This window comes from Thalassophryne amazonica, chromosome 14 (genome assembly GCF_902500255.1).
Source record: "Thalassophryne amazonica chromosome 14, fThaAma1.1, whole genome shotgun sequence".
In the NCBI taxonomy this organism is placed as follows: Eukaryota; Metazoa; Chordata; class Actinopteri; order Batrachoidiformes; family Batrachoididae; genus Thalassophryne; species Thalassophryne amazonica.
In genome coordinates this window covers 49659992-49687806 of record NC_047116.1, presented here as the reverse complement: position 1 = coordinate 49687806, position 27815 = coordinate 49659992, and the positions used below count along the sequence as shown (strand labels likewise).

General features: G+C 43.2%; 1 protein-coding gene across 4 annotated transcripts in view; it reads left to right on the top strand.

Annotated features, from left to right (window-relative positions):
* col18a1a (collagen type XVIII alpha 1 chain a) overlaps positions 1–27815 on the top strand; it is a 100270-nt gene that overhangs the window by 44073 nt on the left and 28382 nt on the right. For all 4 annotated transcript variants that reach the window (XM_034187063.1, XM_034187061.1, XM_034187062.1 and 1 more), the window contains 15 exons: positions 1502–1528; positions 3957–4163; positions 4899–4925; positions 5060–5122; positions 5208–5285; positions 6586–6636; positions 6846–6968; positions 7117–7179; positions 15677–15721; positions 16267–16389; positions 21196–21267; positions 22295–22321; positions 25065–25163; positions 26216–26251; positions 26507–26587. In XM_034187063.1, the coding sequence (XP_034042954.1) occupies positions 1502–1528; positions 3957–4163; positions 4899–4925; positions 5060–5122; positions 5208–5285; positions 6586–6636; positions 6846–6968; positions 7117–7179; positions 15677–15721; positions 16267–16389; positions 21196–21267; positions 22295–22321; positions 25065–25163; positions 26216–26251; positions 26507–26587 (1122 nt within the window). The remainder of the gene's footprint in view (positions 1–1501; positions 1529–3956; positions 4164–4898; positions 4926–5059; positions 5123–5207; positions 5286–6585; positions 6637–6845; positions 6969–7116; positions 7180–15676; positions 15722–16266; positions 16390–21195; positions 21268–22294; positions 22322–25064; positions 25164–26215; positions 26252–26506; positions 26588–27815) is intronic.

Below are 27815 nucleotides of genomic sequence, written 5' to 3'. Positions count from 1 at the left end.
TCCGATCCTCACCTATGGTCATGAGATTTGGCACATGACCGAAAGGGCCCGGTTCCGGACATGGCTGTAGCAGACGGCAAACCCGGAAGTAAACAAAACTCTCGCACATTGGAGGTGTTTCGTGGCAGTGGCATTCACAACGCCGCTATGCCCGTGAAAATCATTAACTAACGTTAGATGGCTAATCTACAAGTTTAGCCATCATACATCATACAAAAATACAATTACATAGAGATCAAGATGATCATAAGAGCATACATCTCAGGTATGTTGCTAGTTGAGCGCTGTTCTAGTTCCAAAGCTTTCCAAGAGGACTGTGTTTGTGTATGTGAATCTTATCACTGACAATGATTCATATGCATCTCGCTACACTACCAGTGATATGATACATGTAGTGATACATGATGATATGATGCAGTACAATCCACCGCTGTTCCCGATTCGATACTATTTGATATGTATTTGATGCCGATTCAATTCCTCACAATGCGATATGATGTGATTCAACATGATGCAAAGAAATTATACCAAAAATTTAAATAGAAAATAAGAAGCAGCAATTCAGTATGGTACTATGGTATTCTTCTTCTTCTGATTCTACTAGAGGGAGAGAATTTGTTTTACTCCTTATAAGCAGAAAATCTACCAGATTCAACATTAAGGAACGGGAATTGGTTCCCTCAAATTTGGAACCAATTTCATCACTCTGTCAGAACTTTAACAGTACAGTAAACAGTAAGACATTGCTCTAAATAAGTGACTTAAAGTGAGTCACTCATTGACAGAGTACTGCCTTGGCAAAAGTAATTTGAGATACTTTCTTACCAGTTTTGTCAGCGCTCAGTTTACAATCTGTGGCCATGTTAATACCGTTTGGCAGCACGACATTCTTTACAAATGACCTGTGTCTTGTCAAGTTTCCCATCTTTTTAAAAAAGCCAAAGTATCTCCAAACGCTTGATTTAATTGTTTTAGGTGCACCAAAAATGTCTCCCAACTGCTTGCAGTTGTTCTTGTTGTGGTAGAAATGTGCTTTTCTGGCTTCCGTCCATGTTCAAAAGACACAGAGCAGTGATGGTGCATTCAGTGTGCCTCGGAAAAAAAATGGATGCAAGCACGCAGGGAGCGATGCATCACGATTTCACCCATCAATTGAATCGATGCACACTGAATGAATCAACACACTTGCATAGCTCACGTTGGTATCTAGATAGCGATTCATATCAATTATCTTCACATGCCGAATACACACACACACACACACACACACACACACACACACACACACACACACACACACACACACACACACACACACACACACATATCATCTGTGTGTATTTTGTTATTTTGGGGGTACGGTTTTTGATATTAGTAGATAAGAGTGTATTAGCTTGTTAAGCTATAAAATATGACCAGATAATAGACACAGATTATTGAGAAAAAAAACTGTTAAAGCAAAAATAGAAACCACCCATGTTGTTTATTTCTGTGTTTCCAGGGAGATATAGGAGAAAAAGGAGCAAAGGTAAGTCGTAAGTCAGCTTTTTAAATAACTGAATGCTAATTTGAGCTTTATAGAAGTAGTTATTAAAATATGTTCAGTACCTAAAATCAGAGTTGGTTTTTGCCGCGATTCTTCACTACCATTTCATTTAGAATTTTCCAAATAGAACTATTGAATATCATGGCAGATGACAGATGTACATCACTGAAGGCCCCTTCACACATAACACGATTGAGGCAGAATGGCACACGAAGGCAGAGACAAATGGCACTCGTGGAAAATTGGAGCCGCAGTGGAATGCCTCATACAGAAGTCACCACATCCATTCGGGCACGGCACATACACTCTATATTCGCGTGCTGCTCATGCTGGAAACCCATTCGAACGGTGGGAAAGATGAGGTCGTACTGCCATCTGATGGTGTTCGCAGCATTTGCACGGCACAATATGCTGCACCAAATCATTGACCATGTTGAACCGTGGCCGAATGGTGAGATCGAGGCAGTCTTCACACCAGCGGCCGACATTCGCGAATGCCATGCGAGTACCCATTCGACCCACTCTCGGCCGGCATCAGCCAGAGTCCAGGTGCCATCCATGAACATCCAACACCACTCGTAGGGCACTTAGAAAAGGCGGGGCCATTCGCCCTTCCAGCATGAAAATAGAGCGCAGGCAGACCATTTTCAAGCTGGATGTGCAAATGGCCCTGCCTTTTCTAAGTGCCCCATGACTGTCTTCCCACACAAATGGCGTGGGACTGTGCATGTGCCCCACCACCACCACAAATGGCATGCAAGTGTACGGTGTGCCCCACCACCCGCAACACAGGTGGCTGTGAGTGTGTCATCATCCCCCCCCCCCAAGGTGGCCGGAGTGCGATGCGCATGTGGACGGCTGGCATGTCCATGCCGGAACAGCTGTCCGCTGTGTACAGTGCACATGTGTGGGCGGGCTCTCATGCTCTCATGATATGCTGCTGATTACATACAGACAAGATCACAGCCACGTCTCGGCATGCATGGCACGGTTTGAACTGTGTTATCAGCTGGCCAGGCTAATGTCATTCCCACCACGGGGAAAGGTGTGAACACATTCATGTGTGATCGCTTTGCTCATAGCGCCAGGTACAGAGGGGGCATCTCAGCTGTCTGCTGGCCAGCGGCTCACATCAGCTGCAACTGACAGAGTGCGCACGATGTGTTAAATTAAAACAGAGAACAGAGAAGAGTAGGCAAATAATCACAATAAATAAATATTTACATAACAAATACATAAGGTAAATAATCACAGGACAAAGGGACAGAGGGTGAGCCTTTTTTCTGTGAGCTGTGAGTTGTTCCAGACAGGTGGGCGTGTCAGCGGCAAGCAGCAGGTGCTGAGCCCTTTGTACCCACAGGTCAGAGAACACATATCGTGACCTGCAGAATCACACCTGCAGAATCACATCTCATGACACTCCACCATGAGGTGCGTGCTCTCCTCACGTGGAAATAAATAAAACCACATATCACATTTGCAATGCATCGGCAGCAAATGCCTCAGAGCACACTGGACAGAGGGACTCGTGGAGCAGGCTGATGTGTTGATGAAACGGGCACATCAGGACAGTCATGTAACAAATAAAAGGCAGTAAAAGTCATCCACGTCAGTTCATTACTTCCTTGTTCTCTCATTATTCTGTGCTTACACATTTTGTTGATTTATGTACATTTGCTGATGTTGTTTGTACGTGATGTGGTATCACACCTTCCGCATGCTTGCACTGTGTTCATGTGCATGTGCATAAACACAGTGCCCCAGCCTTCAAAGTCCCAACTTCACCAGACTGTGACGTCTGTCCGTCATAATTATCGAGGTTGGCAAGGGTGTACAATCTCAGACTGCATTAACATTTGAACTTAAGTGCAAGATGGAATCCATCTCAGAGCAGTTGTCTGCCCTGCAAAGGAATGGATGTTGGAGACCAGTGAATATTCACACAATTCCATCTGGACAGTTAACAGAAGCCGTATTGGAGTTCCGTGTTTCTCTGCCTAACCCAAACACGGCAGTCTTATCAGCTACCAAAGGTCAAAATGCCCCACTTGTTTTTCCTCCAGAAAGATTTCAACGGCCCTGGTGACGCATATGGTTCCCTCTTCAACTGCCCTTCCCCACAGTCTGCGATTGTCGTCAAGGCCACTTCAAACTCTGCGCATACATGGACAGAGACTGATATGAACCACCTGCACACAAGGACACGCACTCCCCACTATATGTGCAGTTGTTTTAATTCTGATGTGTGCCATTATTACATTCAACTAGTAATAATTGTGGATTAATTGCTGTATTTTGTCCAAGGTAATTGAGTGTGAAGATGACTTTCCCTTCAAGGGATCAATAAACTTGTCTAAAATCGAAATTCAAGTTGCTGCCTTAATGAATGCTGATGTTAATATCTGTCCAGGGCAGTGCAGGATTTGGATATCCAGGAAAAAAGGGAGAGCCTGGACCTCCCGGTCCTCCAGGACCTCCTGGTCTACCAGGGCCTGTACCCGGGTTTTCACGAGGCAGTGATGGATCAGCAATCCAGAATGTCCCCACAGCCCGAGGACCACCCGGAGTACCAGGTACCCCAGGCCCACAGGGACCACCAGGAGCTGATGGAGAGCCGGTTAGTGGATTTAACCCTGTACTTGAAACAAAACTAGCACAAAACTGTTAGGTAGATGACTCAATGAACTAAAAACAGAAGAGCCAACATGCCACTGTGTATGCCAGGGTGTACTCACACTAGGCACTCTGGACCATGATCCCAAAGTTCAGTTTGTTTGACTAACTGGTGTGATCTGGGTCATGGCACAGGGGCCCTGCTGGCACCTGTCTAGCCTGACTTGCAGAGGTAGTTTGGGGTGCGGCCCATCTGGTGTCAGACACATGTAGTGTGATCAAAAATTATGCCAGAACATGGAACTCAGATGTCACATCACTGACACCACTGTTCAATTTAAAAATTTGACAAATATTGTTATTACTATTATTATTATTATTGTTACTGTTACTTGAATAATGCAGTCTTCAATTCATTTAACAACATGTTCATGCTTGGGTACAGTCCAAGGCACCTGGGCAAAGTGTGAATGTACCCCAAATCTTTTAAGCTCCCAGGTGAACTGTGGTTAAAGTAAAGAAAGATCACCTGAATCACACCTGGTTGTTTACTAATCAACCAGATTATTTTGCAACATAGCTTTTCTCTTAAATATAGTATCCTGTTGAGAAAGCTGTTGTGAGTCTCATTATCCTTTTATACATTAGATTGAATGATGCACCTTTGGATATTTAAATGATCACATTTAATTTTATTCCTGCTTCTTTCAACCTGTTTTCTTTCCTGATTTCACCATAGGGTGATCCTGGTGAGGACGGCGTCATGGTAGGTTTTGTATCTATTTGAACAATAATATCAATTAAAATGAAATATATCATGAAAATATGGTGTATCTGTTTAGAATGCCTTGCCTATAGTAGTCTTGAGAGTTAGCTAACTTTATGGCTTCGTCTTTCCAGGGTGCTGAAGGGCATCCAGGCTTCCCAGGAAACCCCGGAGATCCTGGACCTAAAGGAGAAAAGGTTAAATGCACGAATCAGGCAATAAAAGAGCAAAAAGTGCTGGAAAGAAATAGAACATGCATTTCATTGAGTCCTGTATGTACAGGGAGACCGTGGAGAAGGCCCCCCTGGGCCCAGAGGTCCCCCAGGCCCTCCTGGACGTCCAAGAGAAGGATTCAGATCTGTGAGTCAGTCTTGTCCACAGTCACATGTTGTTCAATGCCTGTTCAAATCTTGTTTTGATTACAGCTTGATCAGTTCCTCAATTAATTGATTCAGAGAAAGGATATGAGCAGTTGTTTTGATCATCATATGTCAGTTTTCTAAACTGAGAAGCTTTTTCCATTTAAGATAAACTATCATTCACATAAATTTTAAAACCCTGAAATCATTGTAAGTGGTTTTAGCTGACTTTATAGATGAGCTATATTTTTTTAAATTTAGATCTAAATATCAATATCAAAACTGATAAAGTGAATTAAATTTGATTCATACAGGCTAAGTTTGAGAATCTGGTTTTCATTGGTTGATCACATAACTTCTGCCCTCCTCTGTTAAGATATATATATATATATATATATATATATATATATGCCTCAAGTGTAGGCGTTTAAGTATCTCGGGGTCTTGTTCACGAGTGAGGGACGGATGGAGCGTGAGATCGATAGACGGATCGGTGCAGCATCTGCAGTGATGCGGTCGCTGTATCAGACCGTCGTGGTGAAGAGAGAGCTGAGTGGGGGGGCAAAGCTCTCGATTTACCGATCGATCTACGTTCCGATCCTCACCTATGGTCATGAGATTTGGCTCGTGACCGAAAGAACGAGATCGCGAGTACAAGCGGCCGAGATGAGTTTCCTCCGCAGGGTGGCTCGGCGCTCCCTTAGAGATAGGGTGAGGAGCTCGGTCACTCGGGAGGAGCTCGGAGTCGAGCCGCTGCTCCTCCACATCGAAAGGAGTCAGTTGAGGTGGCTCGGGCATCTTTTCCGGATGCCCCCTGGACACCTCGCTGGAGAGGTGTTCCGGGCATGTCCCACTGGGAGGAGGCCCTGGGGAAGACCCAGGAAACGGAGGGATTGCATCTCTCGGCTGGCTTGGGAACGCCTTGGGGTTCCCCCGGAGGAGCTGGGGGAGGTGTGTGTGGATCGGGAGGTCTGGGCGGCTTTGCTTGAGCTGCTGCCCCCGCGACCCGACTCCGGATAAAGTGGAAGAAAATGGATGGATGGATATATATATATATATATATATATATATATATATATATATATATATATATATATATATATATATATATATATATATATATGTGTGTGTGTGTGTGTGTTTGTGTATAGCCTGGCTATTACTGATGGCCTGTCCATGATGTACCCTGCCTCTCAGCCAATGACTTCTGGTATATTGTCTGGCCCCCTGTAGCTGGAATACACAGGTTTACAAAATGATGGATGCATTGCTTTTAACCATGGTCAAATACTGCTTTTCAGACCTTCATAGACATGGAAGGTTCAGGATTTCCTGATCTGGAATCAATTCGGGTGAGAACCATTTTTCTTTCAGTCACATAATTTGTGCTTTATCAAGTACTGTCACTTCTATTGCTGTAGGATTATTACAAACATTGTTAGCTGACAATCAAATTCAATCGATGACTAAAACAAAACTTTAATTCTTACCTCTTTGAACTGCAAGCTATGATAGATTATGGTATATATTCAGTAAACAGAGGGTTTCTTTTTCTTGACAGGGATTGCCAGGGCTACCAGGTCCCCCTGGTCCTCCTGGCCCTCCTGGGCCTTCTTCAGCAGGTACATCATTGAGCTCTGGGGCATTTGGACCACCAGGAAAAGATGGAACACCTGGTCAACCGGTAGGTTAAAGTGTATTTTTCTCTCAATAAAACCTCTCATACATATACACTTCTTAAATTGTCAAATCAGCTGAATAATGACAATAATTGGGGTATCTAAACAAATCAGTTATTACTATAAACTTGAGCCAAATGTTTTTGCTTGTAGGGCTTGCCTGGTTTGCCAGGTAGTGATGGCCTCCCAGGAGCTCCTGGTCCTAAAGGAGAGAAGGTATGGACTTCTTGATCACAGGCTGCTTCTTGATGACATTGACATTGAAACAATACAATCTTTGATACCACTAAAATTTTCAAAATTCTGTTCTGGTTGGACCACCATATTGACTGCAGTTGTTTAAGATCACCTCTCGTCATCAGCTTTTATTTATTCATGGCTTCCCAGACAAAACGATTATGGAGCATTCGAAGCTGATTTGACTTTTTTTTAAATAGATATGTGCAAAGTGTTATTGAGCTCACAATCTTTTACATCAACTCAACTGTTGTTGCAGCTTAATGTGATGATCAATCAATCAATCAATCAATCAATTTTTTTATATAGCGCCAAATCACAACAAACAGTTGCCCCAAGGCGCCTTATATTGTAAGGCAAGGCCATACAATAATTATGTAAAACCCCAACGGTCAAAACGACCCCCTGTGAGCAAGAACTTGGCTACAGTGGGAAGGAAAAACTGTTATGTGTCGACGCGAGTTGAGGAGCGGACCTGCGTCAGACAGAACCCAGCACTAAAAATAACCAGAAAGCGGTTCCAACAACAGAAACAATTTATTTTTCACCTGTGCATAATAATGTGTACAAAACTAAAAGAACGTCCTTCTGGTGGAGTGACTGTTGGCACGCTCTTAAGCGCCCAAAAGGATAGAAGCCTGGCGTTCCTGGACCTACTACCACCAGACAAACACGACAAACTGACTCTCTGTGAAGCAAAGAAGAGGTGAGGTAAGTCAGCAGTTACAACAATATCTTTCAAAAGACACACGCTATCAGCAACACATTCAGGTCTGTATTTTTTAACTTTATGCAAATGAGCAGTTTCTCACAACAAGTGGAGGATCACTTATCCTGCACGCCACAGCAGTGAGAAGCAAACTGCACAATTCTCATCACAATTCCAGTATACTGCGTAACAAAACACCAAGTTACTATCAACAATTAGTCGAACACTTAATCACCTTTAATGTGTGCTGCAAGTGTCCTCACCCTTCCTTGCTTCACGGGCTCGATGTGTCAAACCCAGGCGTGGTCCTCAGCGTCTCACAAACGAACATCACAAGGTCGAGTTCCCGGCAGTTCTGCTTGAATCACACATGCCTTAAATGCAGAACGCTATCCAATTATCTGCTTCAGCTGAAAGTCTTTAAGGTTGCATGTGAGCACCAGTCACAGGTGCTACACATGATGTTGATGAGGGTGAGGACTCTTCAGCCAGCACCTTCTCCACAGACAAATCAGTTCTCATGCCACCTGAAGAGCAAAGAAAAGAAAAGAACACCAAAACATCCAGCCACACCCCCCAACACACAACAGTACCCCCCCATCAACGGGAAGCCTCCCGGCGACCGAACAGACCAGGCCCGAGAACAGCACCTCCCTCCGGGGTCCACGTCAGGAAGCAGACAGCACCACGCTCCTAAGGTCCACCACAGACAGCAGGACAAGCACCGCAGCTAGAAGGCCGGTTGGAATCAACAAAAGCCCCAAAACATTCCCCAGTACAATTCAACACACAGAAAAAAACATAAAACCCACCCAAAACCTCCCCAGGGGACCGTCCCATCAAACCCCGGGAAGAAAAGAAAAACTCCCAAACGCAAAAACCCAACACAGCCCCACAAACACAATACAAACGTAAATGCATAAAAGAAAAATAACAAACAACCCCCCTAGAATGACCTGCAGAGTCCAACCCCCCCCAGAAGGCCTTCATCGCCAGTTCCAGGAGGAACAGCCAGAACCATGATCCCACAAAGGTCCCCAGGTGTACATGGAGCAAACGGCGCCCCCCAGAGGACCGTACCATCAACCCCAGGAGGTACCCTCTCCACAACCCCGGAACCCCAGACCCGGTCACACTTGGCTAGTTGGCTCCAAGCCAATTCCCCCCCAGAGGACCGTCCCATCAACCCTGGAGGTGGAACCCGGAAGGAAACAGAACAAAATCAAAAATCAACCCCCGGAGGACTACCAAAAACAACCCCGGGGGGATATAAAACAACCGTAAACCCTGTTACCCTCCCCGGCACCCCGAAAGACCCCGGGTCCCTCCCAGAGCCCCTCGGCGGCTCAACTTTGGCGAACGGCTCAAAACATTAAGCCGGAGAAGGGAACAGGAAAAAACTAACCCAGATCCAACCCCAAGGCGCAGCGGAGAACCGGAAATACGTCCGGTGCCCCAACTCGACCATACCCCAGCCTCTCGGGAGGGGTGGAACTACCGAAATGGCGAACGGCAACAGATCGGCCCACCCCTCCGACTGAGGTAAGTCTCCGCTGCACCACACCCCGGCAACACCAATGACGAACGGTACAAAGGCTCACCGAGGCTGGAGTGGAACCGGGCCCTAACCAAACCAAGAAAAACGCCTCTAACACCCCCCCCCCTAGGTGCAGAGGTCTTCTGAGAATGCTCAGCGTGACCAACCTGCACCACCCCACAACCCACAAGACAAACGGTCTTGGGGCAAGTGAGGTTGGGGTTAGGGATGTAGAGAAATAAAAAACAACAAAATAAAACGACCCAACAAACCCAAACAGAAAATACCTAAAAACACATAAAAAATTAACAATTAAGTGAGCCCAGGCGGACTTCTAACCGCCTAACAATCACTCCACCAGATACGCCTCTGACTCCCCATACAATTATAACCCCTATTTAAAGAAAACAAAACATTTACCCGTGCTAGATTTTTCTTTTTTTTTTTTTTTTTTTTTTATGTGTGTTATTTTGCCTGTCCCAGAACACTTGGAGATACGTCACCATTATTTCTCTTGACGCTTACATGTCGGGGCAATACAGTGATCTCTGCTGGTCCGAGCCGCATGGGCTCGTCAACAGGAGGAGCCAGAGGTCCCGTCGGAGGAGCTTCAGTGGGGTGAAGAAGAGGCGGCCCAGATCTGTGTCGGGGAAAGCCCCGAGACGAAATTAGCTCATCTAAATCGTTTGGATCGTCACGGACTGCTGGCTCGTCTTTTAATGACTCATTTAACCCATCTACAAACATTCCTCGTAAAGCTGCGGCGCTCCAACCTGACTGAGCAGAAACCAGAGAACATTGCATCACCGCACAAGGCTCCGGACGACAAACAATCGGTTCGGACGCCGAATCTCTGGGTGACGGAGTTATCTGCACTAGTATCGATGATGCCGCAGCTGGAGCAGCAGGAAGCGGAGCAGCTTGCGCTGCAAGCTCCGTAACACGGGCGTCTGTTTGTTTAATTTGGTTTGCGAGATGCTGTAATTGCTCCCATATTTTCTCCAAGTGTTCTTGAACTTTTTCGGCAAAAGGAACCGCTTCTGCCGCTGGGTCCATTATGGAATGGCCGGGAACTACTGTTATGTGTCGACGCGAGTTGAGGAGCGGACCTGCGTCAGACAGAACCCAGCGCTAAAAATAACCAGAAAGCGGTTCCAACAACAGAAACAATTTATTTTTCACCTGTGCATAATAATGTGTACAAAACTAAAAGAACGTCCTTCTGGTGGAGTGACTGTTGGCACGCTCTTAAGCGCCCAAAAGGATAGAAGCCCGGCGTTCCTGGACCCACTACCACCAGACAAACACGACAAACTGACTCTCTGTGAAGCAAAGAAGAGGTGAGGTAAGTCAGCAGTTACAACAATATCTTTCAAAAGACACACGCTATCAGCAACACATTCAGGTCTGTATTTTTTAACTTTATGCAAATGAGCAGCTTCTCACAACAAGTGGAGGATCACTTATCCTGCACGCCACAGCAGTGAGAAGCAAACTGCACAATTCTCATCACAATTCCAGTATACTGCGTAACAAAACACCAAGTTACTATCAACAATTAGTCAAACACTTAATCACCTTTAATGTATGCTGACAGCAAGTGTCCTCACCCTTCCTTGCTTCACGGGCTCAATGTGTCAAACCCAGGCGCGGTCCTCAGCGTCTCACAAACGAACATCACAAGGTCGAGTTCCCGGCAGTTCTGCTTGAATCACACATGCCTTAAATGCAGAACGCCATCCAATTATCTGCTTCAGCTGAAAGTCTTTAAGGTTGCATGTGAGCACCAGTCACAGGTGCTACACATGATGTTGATGAGGGGGAGGACTCTTCAGCCAGCACCTTCTCCACAGACAAATCAGTTCTCATGCCACCTGAAGAGCAAAGAAAAGAAAAGAACACCAAACATCCAGCCACACCCCCCAACACACAACAAAAACTCCCTTTTAACAGGAAGAAACCTCCAGCAGAACCAGGCTCAGGGAGGGGCAGTCTTCTGCTGGGACTGGTTGGGGCTGAGGGAGAGAACTAGGAAAAAGACATGCTGTGGAGGAGAGCAGAGATCGATCACTAATGATTAGATGCAGAGTGGTGCATACAGAGCAAAAAGAGAAAGAAACAGTGCATCATGGGAACCCCAGTCTATAGCAGCATAACTAAGGGATGGTTCAGGGTCACCCGATCCAGCCCTAACTATAAGCTTTAGCAAAAAGGAAAGTTTTAAGCCTAATCTTAAAAGTAGAGAGGGTGTCTGTCTCCCTGATCTGAATTGGGAGCTGGTTCCACAGGAGAGGAGCCTGAAAGCTGAAGGCTCTGCCTCCCATTCTACTCCTACAAACCCTAGGAACCACAAGTAAGCCTGCAGTCTGAGAGCGAAGCGCTCTATTGGGGTGATATGGTACTACGAGGTCCCTAAGATAAGATGGGACCTGATTATTCAAAACCTTATAAGTAAGAAGAAGAATTTTAAATTCTATTCTAGAATTAACAGGAAGCCAATGAAGAGAGGCCAATATGGGTGAGATATGCTCTCTCCTTCTAGTCCCCGTTAGCACTCTAGCTGCAGCATTTTGAATTAACTGAAGGCTTTTTAGGGAACTTTTAGGACAACCTGATAATAATGAATTACAATAGTCCAGCCCCAAGATTTCTCACAGTATTACTAGAGGTCAGGGTAATGCCATCCAGAGTAAGGATCTGGTTAGACACCATGTTTCTAAGATTTGTGGGGCCAAGTACAATAACTTCAGTTTTATCTGAGTTTAAAAGCAGGAAATTAGAGGTCATCCATGTCTTTATGTCTGTAAGACAATCCTGCAGTTTAGCTAATTGGTGTGTGTCCTCTGGCTTCATGGATAGATAAAGCTGGGTATCATCTGCGTAACAATGAAAATTTAAGCAATACCGTCTAATAATACTGCCTAAGGGAAGCATGTATAAAGTGAATAAAATTGGTCCTAGCACAGAACCTTGTGAAACTCCATAATTAACTTTAGTCTGTGAAGAAGATTCCCCATTTACATGAACAAATTGGAATCTATTAAACAAATATGATTCAAACCACCGCAGCGCAGTGCCTTTAATACCTATGGCATGCTCTAATCTCTGTAATAAAATTTTATGGTCAACAGTATCAAAAGCAGCACTGAGGTCTAACAGAACAAGCACAGAGATGAGTCCACTGTCTGAAGCCATAAGAAGATCATTTGTAACCTTCACTAATGCTGTTTCTGTACTATGATGAATTCTAAAACCTGACTGAAACTCTTCAAATAGACCATTCCTCTGCAGATGATCAGTTAGCTGTTTTACAACTACCCTTTCAAGAATTTTTGAGAGAAAAGGAAGGTTGGAGATTGGCCTATAATTAGCTAAGATAGCTGGGTCAAGTGATGGCTTTTTAAGTAATGGTTTAATTACTGCCACCTTAAAACCCTGTGGTACATAGCCAACTAACAAAGATAGATTGATCATATTTAAGATCGAAGCATTAAATAATGGTAGGGCTTCCTTGAGCAGCCTGGTAGGAATGGGGTCTAATAGACATGTTGATGGTTTGGATGAAGTAACTAATGAAAATAACTCAGACAGAACAATCGGAGAGAAAGAGTCTAGCCAAATACCGGCATCACTGAAAGCAGCCAAAGATAACGATACGTCTTTGGGATGGTTATGAGTAATTTTTTCTCTAAGAGTTAAAATTTTGTTAGCAAAGAAAGTCATGAAGTCATTACTAGTTAAAGCTAATGGAATACTCAGCTCAATAGAGCTCTGACTCTTTGTCAGCCTGGCTACAGTGCTGAAAAGAAACCTGGGGTTGTTCTTATTTTCTTCAATTAGTGATGAGTAGAAAGATGTCCTAGCTTTCCGGAGGGCTTTTTTATAGAGCAACAGACTCTTTTTCCAGGCTAAGTGAAGATCTTCTAAATTAGTGAGACGCCATTTCCTCTCCAACTTACGGGTTATCTGCTTTAAGCTACGAGTTTGTGAGTTATACCACGGAGTCAGGCACTTCTGATTTAAAGCTCTCGTTTTCAGAGGAGCTACAGCATCCAAAGTTGTCTTCAATGAGGATGTAAAACTATTGACGAGACACTCTATCTCACTTACAGAGTTTAAGTAGCTACTCTGCACTGTGTTATTATATGGCATTAGAGAACATAAAGAAGGAATCATATCCTTAAACCTAGTTACAGCGCTTTCTGAAAGACTTCTAGTGTAATGAAACTTATTCCCCACTGCTGGGTAGTCCATCAGAGTAAATGTAAATGTTATTAAGAAATGATCAGACAGAAGGGAGCTTTCAGGGAATACTGTTAAGTCTTCTATTTCCATACCATAAGTCAGAACAAGATCTAAGATATGATTAAAGTGGTGGGTGGACTCATTTACATTTTGAGCAAAGCCAATAGAGTCTAATAATAGATTAAATGCAGTGTTGAGGCTGTCATTCTCAGCATCTGTGTGGATGTTAAAATTGCCCACTATAATTATCTTTTTCTTATTAGAATTATCTATATAATTATCTTTTAATCTTATTGATTGTGCTGTTCACCTGGCTGCTGAAGATAGATTGGTAGTTTTGAGGGGGTGTGGATGGACTGGTTGACTGCTTGGGTGGTTGCCATAGTGTGCTGGATGTGATGACATGGTGACACCAACACATGGTCCCAGACCTGAACCATTGTTGGTGCAAGGTGAGCTCAAGCATGTGTCTGCTACAATCTCTTTATCTTGTGTGATCCACTTTTCCAACTGAGTGCCCATGCCCTACTATTACTGAATGAACAGGTTGTTAACCCTCTGAGGTCTAGGGGTATATTCTCAATTTTTCCACATATGCAGTAATTCCCCTTTATTTTTACTTACTTTTTAGGTATTTTTATTTATTTCTTTAGTATGCCCATGTGTTGCCTATCAAAATGTTAACTTTTCTATCACAAATAAATAATACAGAGGGATTTGTGATCATTTTTAAATGGTAAGACAAATGTACAAACATAGAAACAGTCAGATGCTCTGATAAATTAGCTGTTGCTCCGTGCTGCACGTCTGCAACAAACATTCACGTAACATCAGCTGTTCCCTTGTTTTTTACACTCTGGGTCACCACAGCAGATCCAAGGTGGATCTGCCTGTTGAATGAGCACACGTTTTACGCTGGATGCCCTCGCTGACACAACTCCAAATTCCATGGAGAGATGTGCGCAGGGGTGGGCTTTGAACCGGGAACCTTCCACACTGAAACCAGGCGCACTAACCACTTGGCCACCACCCCTGTTGAAACTGTCTCTAAATGCTTAAAAAATAAGATAAAATTCTAACATGATTTGACTTAACAACTCAACTGTATGCTGTCTTTCTTCCACATCCATGGATATTGATGGTAAAGCTCTGATGTTTCAGGGTGAGGCTTTCGCTGCGCTTTGCATACAACTGGGGAGGGGAAATATATATTCCACTGCATGCGTTTTTCATATCAATTCATTTAGTGAAAAACTGAATAAAAAATGTAAGTAATTTCCATTAGTTTAAAAAGGCCTTCTTCCAATACTTTTTTATGTGTTCTGTCAGTAAAAATTTAGCACCTTTTTGCAGAAAAATGTCAGACAGACTGAGCACTGTCACTCTGCTGAAAGGAGGGAGGAGGAGGACACAGACACGTGTGATCTTCTCCAGTTTGTAGGAGTTGTTGTGAGGTGCATATTGTCTAGTGTGTGTGTGTGTGTGGGGGGGGGGGGGGGGGGGGGTCTTTTAAAAGCTAGTTTGTAGTTCCAGGAAGTGGTCCAATGAAGTATTGCATGACCTGAGAAGGTTAGACAGAAGAACAGTACAAGATTTATTATTTGTAACTCCTGTGACCTGGCTGTGGGTTGGGAGCCACCTGTTGTTCTCACAGCCTCAAAGCTGTTAATAAGATCCATGATGTTGACAGGTACCTTAGTATGGGTCACTGACTTTATATGTGATAGAATCTTGTTGATATACTAATTGCTGTGAAACCACCTAAACAGGGCAGTTACATTGTTCCATGTTCCTATTACTTGATTTTGTTTACCACTAAAATTACTTTATAAATCCCACTAAAATTGACCAAAGCTGCATATGTTCAGTAACCCAAATGCAGCATACAACAAACTAATGACACTGCACTATCCATGAAGCTTCAGACATCTGAATAAATTTAAGATTTGTCCAATTCATTACAGTTTCTTTTGTTTCCACACTAGGGTGATTCAGGTGAGCTTGGTCTCCCAGGAGCAGTTGGAGAAAAGGTACACCTTAATCACATCAACTGATATCTAAAATTGTATTTTTTGTGACCACATGGTCTCTTTTTTTTTTTTAAGATTTTGCCTTCCCTTTGACTCTTCTGTTTAAGATCCAACTTTTATTTTTCTCACCAAACTCCTCCCTCAGTCTTCATCTTCTACTCTCTTAAGGCTTCCTATCTGCATGTGATTGTTTCCAGAACATCAACTTTCACACAGGTTTTCAGTCTTAGCAATATTCAAATGTTTGTCATATATAGCTGTTTACACATATTGTTTTAATCTGTGCTGGGGTATGGTTTTTATTGGAGATGTGAGAATTTTGTAGAATGTTCACTTACATTACCTAGGTTTAACAGCTTTAGCATTCGTATTGCTGACAAAAATGGAAAAAAAAAAAAACGTGCATGCTTCAACAGCTCTAATCCTCTAATAGCATGTTCAGATGCATTGCACTGAAAAACTGCAAGCATGTTTGACCATCACATTATTTTTTGTTTTTATTATATACTTTGAGGACTTGTTTTACTTGTTATTCCATCATACAGGGATCTCCAGGACTGCCTGGTCCACCAGGTATTCCAGGACAGCCTGGACTTGCTGGACTGCCTGGACCGATAGGACCCATTGGGCTTCCCGGGCCCCCCGGACCTCGTTATCATGTTGGAATGGTAGGTTCCTTGTCACTTAACAGTTTTTGTTACCTTAAGCAAGAATCTCAGAGGGCAAAGATTGAAAAATTGTGTTTGAACAGTTTGTATCTGCATCGTACAAAGCCTTAACGTGCAACTTGCATGTTTTTTTGTTTGTTTGTTTTTGTCACTAGTACACATTATTTTTTGATAGTATGTGTTTTGTTCTGTGGAAAAAAAATATTGAATGTTTGAGGTATGACCTGTTAACCCACAAAAAAAACCATAAAATTAAATCCTTAAACTACTGAAACTGAAAGAAAATATATATCATGAATGATATTCACATTTTGTGATTCACATTTTGTGAGACTTGCGTTCATGTTTTGTGGGATATTTTATTCCCTGCAGCAAAACAGTTTGCGGATATTCACGGGTGATCAACTGGGGAACCGCCATTCACCCCTTAACCCGGTGTCGCAGACCGAACGGTCTGCCCCTAAAAATCGGTCCGCCTTTCGCATCTGCGCATGCGTCGTTTCGGACCACAGCAGCACACCTGAGATGGAATCTCCTCACCCGAAGCAATCAAATGGATTAATGGGATTATTAACTATCAGATGATAATGGTAAAACCTCTTACATCCTAAAGTGAGTTTTAAGCAGAAACGAGGCGAAATTCCGTGATTCTTTGAAATATCTGACGCACAGTGAATGCATCAGCTTGCAGCTCATTTATCCGTGGCGCTCTGATCGCTTCTGCCACCATTTATGATGAAATAATGCTGAATTTATGTAGAAATGATCGTTGTACAAAAGCTTCAGATATCTGTCGCTGAGATAGATGATGACTGGTGTGCAGTTTGTAGCAGAAAGAGCTGTTAATCCGTGAACCGCGTCATGGGGGGGACTGATTTTTAGGGGGACTGTTCGGTCTGTGACACCGGAACATCCCCTGGTGGTAGGGCAGTGAACAAGGACATCTCCCAGTCACTCCCTACAGCTAGCCTCTCACAGGAATTGCTGACTCCTCATATCTTGTCCCGCTTCCTCAACCAGAGCCAAAAGCTTGCTTTCTTTGCCTCTTCTGAAAGCTCCCTGGAAGCTTTCTGTAGTTCCTTACCCTTCAGTCCCAGTTCCTTCAGCAGGTAGGTTGTAGATGTACCCACAAATCCCCTTGTGCCAACCTCCACTGGAAAGAGTCTTGTACTCCATCCACTCTCCCTGCATTCCAAGACCAGGTCAGAGTATTTTACCCTCTTTCTTTCGTGTGCTTCCTCCACTAATTCCTCCCATGGTACAGTCAGCTCGATCAGAAGAGCAGTTCTTTTAAATGTGGCCCACAGCACCACATCTGGCCATAATATGGTGTTGCAGATCTCCCCTGGGAAATGGAGCTGCCTTCCTAGATCCATCTCCAATCTCCAGTCTTCCCCCAATGCTAGGAGCATGGATGTGGTTCTTCTGTTTGTGGCTGAAGACTCCCCTTCTCTAAGGAAATGCATCCACTGATGTCTCCTTGACTTGAACCCCTGGCTTGCTTCTTGCCTTTTTTTCTCCACTACTTCTGACATTTTCCTGAGCACTTGATCATGCCGCCATCTGAACTGACCCTGGGTTAGTGAGGTTTTGCATCCTGCCAGAATGTGATATAGGGAGGCATTGCTGGTTCCACAGAGGTTGCAGGCATATTTTGTGCCCAGCCACTGTTGGAGGTTTCGGGGACAGGGCAGGGTATCGTAGGCTGCCCCGATGAGGAAACTGAGTCGGGCCTGTGGCAGTTTCTACATGTCTGCCCAGTTCATCACCCAACTCGCCACCCCCTCCCATGTCGTCCAATGACCCTGCTGCCCCTGGACCTCTGACTTGCTCCAGTATTCTTCCTCCGCCATCCTCGTGAGTTCAGAAAAAACGAGGTCCTTCCTCTCCTTTTTGCTGGCTCTGGACCACAGGATGGGTGGATCACCCAATCCCAAGCCAGCAGGCCCTGTCTGGCCTCTGACCATCAAAACGTTACCTGTGCAGTGGCACTACATGCCAGCAAAAATGCACCAATCTTAGTAAGATGTCAGAGAGAGGGAGTTTAGCAGGCTTGTTGCACTATTCCTCGGCCACTCAGTACATGCAAATATTTTTGGCCCCCAAAAGAAACTATGATGAAAACGTAATTCTGTCAGTGTCTGAAAGCATATTTCCCGATCTGGAGGACGGAATCTCTGAGCTTTTCAGGGTTTAGAACACAGTATTGATGGATGTCACTGCCTGCTGTGTCTGATGTAAACATGTAAAGTGCTGTGCACACCCGGAACATGTAGAGATGCATTGAAAGCCCTGTTTTGTGATTTTACATGGGTGTGTGAGAGAGATGGGTGGTTAATTTTTCAAGCTGACTGAAATCGCACGTGAATGGGTGGGACCTGACTGGCCAATGACATTCAGAGGCAGATCAAATGGTCTGGAATGCTTATAAGCACCTGAAGAAGGGTAGACTCCTTTTCCAGTTTGGCAGTGTGTGGCCCAAATTGCCTTTATGAATGAATCACCCATGGTCAAGAGCATGCTAAAGCAACAAGTGCTAGGTACCAATAGGCACAGTGGAGAGCTTAGACCCCCGTCACACATAGGCCGATTGAGGCCGAATGGTGTCAGAATGACACATCCACCCACAGTCGGGAAGTGTCAAGGTGTGGTCTGAAGACAGACGGACAACAGTCTGAGAGCAGTCTACATAGCTGGTCCCATTTGTTCGGTTGTCCCAAGTGTGTTGCATATGTTCAAAACACTCTTGGCCTATGTGCAATTTGTGTGCCATCTGATCACAATCAACATGTTCTGATGGCATCAAAACAGCATTTCAAATGATCTGATCGCAGTTGATTGAACTCTGAGATGGGTCAGTCACAGGAAAGCCTGCTAGCATGTCCTGCTTGTGCCACATATGCCCACCTCCATTGGACCCCAGCCAGGGAGGGCAAAGGAAATGTTATTATGTAATGAACATGTATGTGGCATGCATTCATCATGAGCAGTGGATGTGAACAGTGCGCAATCAAACCAAAAGCACCATGTGCCACTGGAGGTCAATGTGTCGCACAGCACCACAGCACCACAGATCTGAACAGGTTCGTATATCCATAATAGACCTTACAGTACAGATACATTTCCATTCCTACCCATGGGCGACATAAATAATGTTAAATATTGTGCCTATTATATCTGTGACACCAGGGGCAGTTGCACCCCACCACTGCCTCATGCACATCAGTGCGTCATTGCACATGTCAGAGGCTCACTAGCTGAACGGATAACACTGCTGTAATATACACATTATTACATGATCACCACGTAACTCTGTAGGAGGAATGACGTTGAACTGTTTCGCCAGCCCATGACAACATTATTAAACATGAATATCACCTCTGGCACAGCCCCTGGAGTGTTTCACAGTGCAGGGTGGACCCTCTCACCCAGTTGTGCTGTACGTGTGCTGGAAACAACCACAGCATAAACAAATCCCATGTGACATGCCACACACTGATAATCCAACCAGGCATCATGGTGTACAGAGTTGCATTGTGCTGCGTATGCTGGAATGGGCAAAAAAAAAAAGGTTTGCTGGAATGGCTGCGTCTGACAAATGTTGTGCGCATGGGGAACCTTGGCCCACTGCCAGAAAAGTTCATCAGTGAAAACAGTCCAGTGGGATGAATAAAATATGGCAATGCAGGTAGTATATACTGTTACAAAAAAACCTAAATGGATATTTCATCAGACTGTAGGCAATCACAGACCATGAAGAGGCAAAATGTTTAGCACTGATCTTTTCCTCCAGCTCTGTTTGACAGAAGTGAGCTTTAGAACTGTCATTTCCTTATGCATTGTCAGCCTTTATGTGCGCACTCTGAATGGAGAGCCTGGGCTCTCTGCTAGCCAGCAGCACACACATGTGCCCCGCATGCACACTCAGCAGCTCGTTCAGCCGTTACTAACACAAACACAGACACAGCTGAGTGATCATTTCATCACCTGTTCTACGTACGCACATGTGACCTCCTGCTGTGAGATCAGTGAGTGTTGGAGCGAAGATGTGCTTGCATGGGTGAGTGAGTGACAGAACCAACGCGGGCTTTGACACATATGGCGTGAGTCCGGTTCATACATTCTGCCTATAATTCCGGCAATTAATAGCTCCTTGACTACACGGATAATATTGAATGACTAACTGTAGTTGACTAAGTAAGTTTAATAGACTGAAAGATTAGATTGCTTTATGAAACTGGTCCCAAAAGTAGCTGTGGGTCTGTACATAGTCCTTTGGAAAGCTATGAATCCTAACGTTCTGTTGTCTCTCATTTGAGTACCTAGCTACAACACACCTATTAGGCATATGTCCATGCTGAATGATGACTTTTCTTCCCAATTTTCTACCTTTTAACGTCTCTGTTGTCAAGCAGACACATGCATCCATATTCAGGTGTAGTCAACACTAACCAGCCATCTTTCCACTTTTTGTAATTGGAAAGCAAATTGGGGCAATGGAGGCCCGGCTTTCATCCATTGTGTAAAGCATCAAAAAACATATCAACAGTGGTCTAACACTTATGTATAATTTATTAATTTAATTAAATTAAAGAAATGTAATTTATTTGTGTGTAATTGCATGGAAACATAGACAAAATGAGGAGAAAACATGTCCAAATTACATATAAAGTCATTTTGTCTAAAATTAATTGAAAGGAGTCTGAGGAGAAAGAAAAACCGACCTTGAGTTTTGTTGAGGTTTTTTGTTGATGTTTTGTTTACTATTCTGACATAAAAAAAAAAATCATTTGTGGGTGTTTGAAGGATGACATGGAGGGCTCTGGTGCAGTTTTCTCCAGTGGACTTCCCGGTATCAGAGGACCAGAAGGAAGACAGGTTCGTAGTCTTTCCTCAACTGAATTATTAAAAGAACATTTCAGCCCCTGTGGAAGATGTTCTTGAGAAGTTTAAAATAAATAAAGATAACTTTTCCTTGACATTATTCCACAGAAAGCAGATAACTTCCATATTCCATTATTGTAACCTACAATGAGTAGCCGATCCCAGATCTGTCATTTTTAATTCTTGTGCTGTATTTTAATAAATTGTGTGGTGACACAAAAGTATTCCTGTAACAGTTAAAAATAACTAAAATATCTGCTTATATTTCTGCAAATACGATCAGCTTCACGAGTCATTGTAATTTCATTAAAATAATTTATTTTGAAATGTTAATTAATACCCTTTTAAAAAAAATGCTTAACCGCTACTGTTGCCTCAAACAATAGCATTGATCTCACCATCACAGACAGCATTTTAGAGCAGCTCCTATGAAGCCTTGTTGGGTATTATCCACAGTAAGTGTCTCTAAATCCAGTAGTTGGCGGATGCCCACCAAGTTTAATATTTAAAAATATGTTTCATCTTGCTCATTTAGTCTGAAAAAGTTACATTCTGGTGAACTGAAAAGCTGGTCTGCTCAACAATTCATTATTTAACCTCTTTGATAGAATGTTGGAACATATGGGCAGTTACCCAATTTGCCCACACACAGAAAATTAATAGGATCAGTCCTGAGTGAGTGGGCTCTCCAAATTTCCATCAGTAAATGCAAAACGTCCTTCATATTCAGCTCTGAAATTTTCAAATTCTAATAAATACAGAGCCTAATACAGAAAATAAAGACTGACTGCAGAGTTCTGGCCACTATGCTCAATGTCGCTTCTATACTTAATGTGATTATTGAGTGTTTCTGTTAAATGTGTCACAGTTCATTGGCAACAAATCAACATAGGGATGTTTTTGGTCAAATTGTCGCAGTCATTGGCACTTTTTTTGGAACAGTCTAAAGTTCTTTTCAAGATTGATTAAATACGATATACAGGAGCATATGAATAACCAAGGAAAATATTTGTGCTTTCAGGGTCCTGCTGGGTTGCCAGGACTTCCAGTAAGTAAGAAAAAGCATCACAAGGTGGTCTGATTTCTATTTTCTATAGCTCCCATAGGTTCTAAAATTTTGAATCACTGGGTTAAAACAACTATAAAAGACAAAGAAATAATGTTAAATTGTTTCACAGTCTGCACTACTGTATTGAATATGTTGGAACAAAGTGTATCATTACCAGAGATTCAACCCAGGTCTTTGCAATGGTCAGCGAGAAATTATGACACCCCCTCAACTGTATCTTAACTTAAATTTTTTTTTTCAGTAATTTTGTTCTTTGTAATATCATCTGCTCTTTCTTTAAAGACCAGAGGTGAGTAAAATGAGATTGAGTTTTATTGATTTTGAAGAGGAACTTGAGAGGTGGTGTAATGGTTTGCAAGCCATGGGCTCTTCTGGAATAAGCTTAGTGCTTTCAATGGCTACCCATGTTAAATAAAGACCTCTTCTTCTTGGATTGTTAGGGGCCCCTTCACATATAACATGATTGAAGCCAACTAGTGCACAAAGGAGGAATTGCATGCCATTCGTGGAAAATTGGAGCTGCCTCAAATGCCTCATACACCTGTCAAGTGGCTGAAAGACAGCGAATGCCCTGCGCGTGCTCATTTAACAGAGACACAGAGAGTGCCCTGTGAGAGCCCATTCGATCCCTCTCGCGGCAGGTGTCAGCCAAATTCCAGGTGCCACACATGAACATCTAACACCACTTGCTGGACACTTAGAAAAGGGATGGCTATTTGCACTCCTGTCATGATAGTAGACAGCAGGCGACCACATTCAACCAGCCTGTGAAAAGTGTCTAAGTGCAACTCGAGTGTGGCGTAACCAAGTAACACACATGTGTGTAACTGTGCTGAATCCCCCCCCCCCCCCACACACACACACAAATGGCATGTGGAGTGTGTTGTCTTCCTCCTACACCCCCCAACACAAATGGCTTGGTGTGGAGTGTGTCACCCCCCCCCCCCCAACATACACACACACACACACACACACACACACACACACACACACACACACACACACACACACACACACACACCATGAATCCAACATTGTCAGCTGTGGCTGAAGGTCCTGGAGTCTGGTCGCTGTCCAGCGCAGTGCGCTGCTGGACCAGCTGACCACTGTGTCCTGCAGCTCAGCTGGAGAACATGTAGTGCACATGTGTGGGTGGGCGCTCACACCCTCATGAGGACCAGCCAGTATATGAGCATGCAGCACGGTGTGAACCCAGCCGGGCCAGCTGATGTCACTTCCACCACATAAATTGTAGTTTACATGACAGACAGAAAGAGTGGAAACTAACTAAATAAATAAGGGTGAAGGTGTGAACTCATTCTTCTTAAAACATATGGCGCATGTCAGTTGACTGCCGACTGACAGCTGGACGTAACCGTGCACACAAGGTGTTACATTACAGCACAAACATCAGACAGATGCAGGACAAACACATAATAATACATACATAAAATTTAAATCACAGAACACAGCAGCAGAGAGTGAGCCTTTTTGTTCTGTGAGGTCTGCCGAGGTCCGCTGACAGAGGTGGGTGTGTCCCCCTGCGACGTGCAGCTGTGCAGATATCTGTGCTCGCAAGTCATAGCTGGGGAACACCTGTAGTGGCTTGTAGAATATGACCTCACGTAACTGTACTGTGAAGCGTGGACGTCGGCATGCTGTCCTCATGTGGGAATAAATTAAAACATATTGCTTCAGCTGACCAGTGCATCAGCGCACCGCTACACTGGTGAATTTCATGCCATGCAGCAAATCACCCCACGAGATGCCCCCGCAAGGTACATGTCGCTGCGGGATTTTCCCACATACCACATTTGCAGCGGATCACTGAGCGATGGACACGCCGTGGTGGTTGATGTGTTCACGATGTGAGAGCGGCTCTTCATGACATGGGAGCTGGCCGGCTCTTCATGACACGGTAATTCATGTAAAACATGAAAGAGAGAACAGCAATCCACATCATTTCATTACTTCCTGGTGTATGGCTAGGTGGAGGCTAAATCCGCTCTTTATAACAGGAATTAAGTATTAGAAATTGTGGTGTTTTATTAATGTTTTGCTCTTGTGCTGTGTTCGCGACTTTCCATGTGCTCGCGCTGTGTTCGTACACGCAAACATGAGCGTGCACAAAACTGTCACTGTGGTATCGTGCATGCCTGTCCGACTGTGCGTTCCTCCCAAAAGCAGGTGGAATGTTTTGTGGTTCCCCATTTTGTTTATTGGTTTGCGGATTTTCTTCTGGTTTCTGCATCTTTCGTGTTATCTGTGAAGGGGCCCTAAACTCTGTTGTTAAGGAATGGGACTCACCAGCATTAATATAAAGAAGTCAATAAATAACTCCAAATAAACAAAAAGTCTCCTGTTCTGTATAAATCCTTTTGACACAGAAATAATAAAAAGTGGCCACATATCTAAAAGTTATAAATAAGTAACATTTGATCACTTTAAACCTTTATTTTTTTTTAGGTGTAAAACTACACAATGTCTTAAGTGGTTGACTAAAAACTACAAAATTCCAATAAAGTCTTTGTAATCATTGTATTAGTGAGTGGTTGGCAGTAACTTGTTTCTTATTATTGAGTACCAGTTTTGACAGTGGAAAGATTAACTCAACAATTCACCAACAATGGAGTTCACTGTTACTGCATTTACTTTAAATTTTAAATTGTTTTTTGATTTTTTTTTTCAGTCTTCATTGGTTTTACTGTTTTAACCTCTGCAGGGTCAACCTGGATTGCCTGGAATCCCAGGTCAGAAAGGGGATGAAGGCTCTCCTGGAAGAGATGGGCAACCAGGGTTAGATGGCTTCCCTGGACCTCAGGTAAAAAAAAAAAAAAAAATCCAGATTTCCTCTGTTGGATGCAGTGCTGTCAGTGACCTCACATGTAATGACAACTAATATTATCATTACACGAGAGGTAATGACAACCAATAATAAACGATGACAACCAAGCACCTTACTACATTATATTACACACACATTTTCACTCAGAGCTGTGTACACTTGACTTATGATACTTCACAGGGTGCCTTACTAACTCTTCAATGATGTTGTATACGATTCATAATATATATTTTTATTTTTTTTTATTTTTTAAGATTCCGCGCTACCTGAAGGATTAGGACAATGTGCTGTAATTAAATTTTTCATGACATACTTTGATCAGAAAGTACAGTAATAATGCTTGTTACTGTGTGTATGTTGAGTCTCTCACAAAAGAGGAGATTCAAAATAGTCGAAGGAGTAAACTCATACTTTTGGTAAAGTGAGGCTTTATATTATATTAATGTTGTTGTTCCATTGTCCAATGGAATTTTACATGAGTTACTGGGAACTTTTTAAAAATTTTTAAAAACATTTTCATACAGAAACAATAGCAGCAAGAATGTTTGCTCAACGACTTTAACTATTTACACACATTGCAGCCATCTCTGGCTACAACGTGCATGTGCGTGCACACGTTTTTGCAGTGAAGACAGACCTGTTGTCAAGACAACTAGCTCTCACAGCTGCAAAGGTCGCTGTTCCCTTTGATTTTCTTTTGTTAGTTTTGGTTTCGTTTCAACCTTTTAAGCGCTCTGCACTCGCAGGCTTTTCGGTGATGGGAGAAGTGGCTCATTCGTCCACTTTTCTCGACAATCTGTGGCTTTTTGACTTTTTTCCTTTGTTTAGCTAACGCAGTGTGCCATGTGACCGGGCCTTAAGGCACCTTTAAAAAAAAAAAATCACATCCTGTTCACAGATAATTAATTAATTTGGGAAGATTACTTTTGATGCTAAGGGTTGTTTGGGCTTGTGCTGGATTTATCGAAATACTGTTGTGTGGTACTGAGCATAAACCGTTTAAAACATCTTTTATTTTAACTTAACAGGGACCAAAGGGTGACAGCGGTGACCGAGGAGAGCGGGTAAATATCCTACGGAATGTTATCATGGGAAATTTCTTATATATCTTCTTTATATATATTGAAACATACAAGCCACATCACGTTATTGATCATTTATAATTAGTTCTTTAATTAGTTCTCTATCAAAACATACCGTATGTTACAGGTTAAAGAAAAGCACTGTACATCACATTAAATGCTTGATTAATTTAGAATTATGTGACAATAGCACAGTAGGCATTTGTCTTTGTTTTTGTGTGTGTAATTTGATATTAGGGAGAACCAGGCCGAGATGGAACTGGACCACCAGGACCACCTGGACCTCCAGGAAACATCCCATATGAAGTATCTAACAATGTAAGCCGTAAAAATCATACGAGGCCTGAATGGTTTCCAGGTGCCAGTCTCTAACAGCTTCTGAAAAAATTCTGATGGAAAAAAAGTCCTTTTCATTCCGCCATTTCCAGACAATGAAAATCCGACGAGGGGGCGGGACCACTCCTTCCACAAGGCGTGGTCACAGGCGAATGACATCACCGACAGGCGTGGAAAAACTCACACATGCGCACAAGGGTTCAATTTTGTCTGACATAAAAACATATGAATGAAAGCCATATAGTTTTTGAAAAAAATAAAAAGGACCTATACTTTATGGACAGACCTCGTACATTAGCAGCATTCAAAGAGCAATATTCAGTATTGCAGAAACAATAACAGCAGCCCTGCTGCTTAAAGAATAAATTAAGAATCAGGTATCGGGTATCATCTTTAATTAGAATATTTTCCATAAATAATGGACTTGAAGTATAATTAAGGTATAAGGTTTTGAAAGCATAATATTAGGCAAAAAGGGTTCACACTGTTAGACAACTCAGTGGACAAATTACATTAGTATCAATGGACGCATTGTCTCTCCATCCCTCTCTTTCTTGTTCTGGGTATCCACAGTTTGTGATACTAATGGAAGCAGTCACAGCCTGATTTATTGTGATCCCAGATATGAAGTGCTAAATTGCATGGGCAATCCAAACTTTTATGCTTTAGGGGTGGAGATAATTTCCCATAGATCAGAGGTCTCAAACCGGTTCCAGAAAGGGCCGAGAGGGTGCAGGCTTTCTGTGCAACCACCCACTCCAGCAGGTGATTTCACTGATTAACTGATTTCACCTGCTCAAAGTGATGTTAATCAGTGAAATCACCTGCTGGAGTGAGAGGTTGCACAGAAAGCCTGCACCCTCTCGGCCCTTTCTGGAACCGGTTTGAGACCTCTGCCATAGATGTACGATCAAGCCCCCCCCCCACCCAAAGCGCTTATCGTGTTGGACTGAAGGCAGCAGTTTTCACATCATGTTGTGAAAACCAGCCTGTACCTATGTGTGTGTCGCGGTTGTAATGTAGCTGTAGCAAAAATTTTACAGCAACAAACCATTTGTTGACCACAAACCAAATTCATTTGCCTGGGCACACCCCCGACATTTGGAAACCACTGCATTACAACATGATGGACGTTTTGAAAATGATGGCCCTCAGGTGTCTTGAACAGAATTTGAGCCGACACAGTCATAGTTGTGGTCAGATTTGTCAG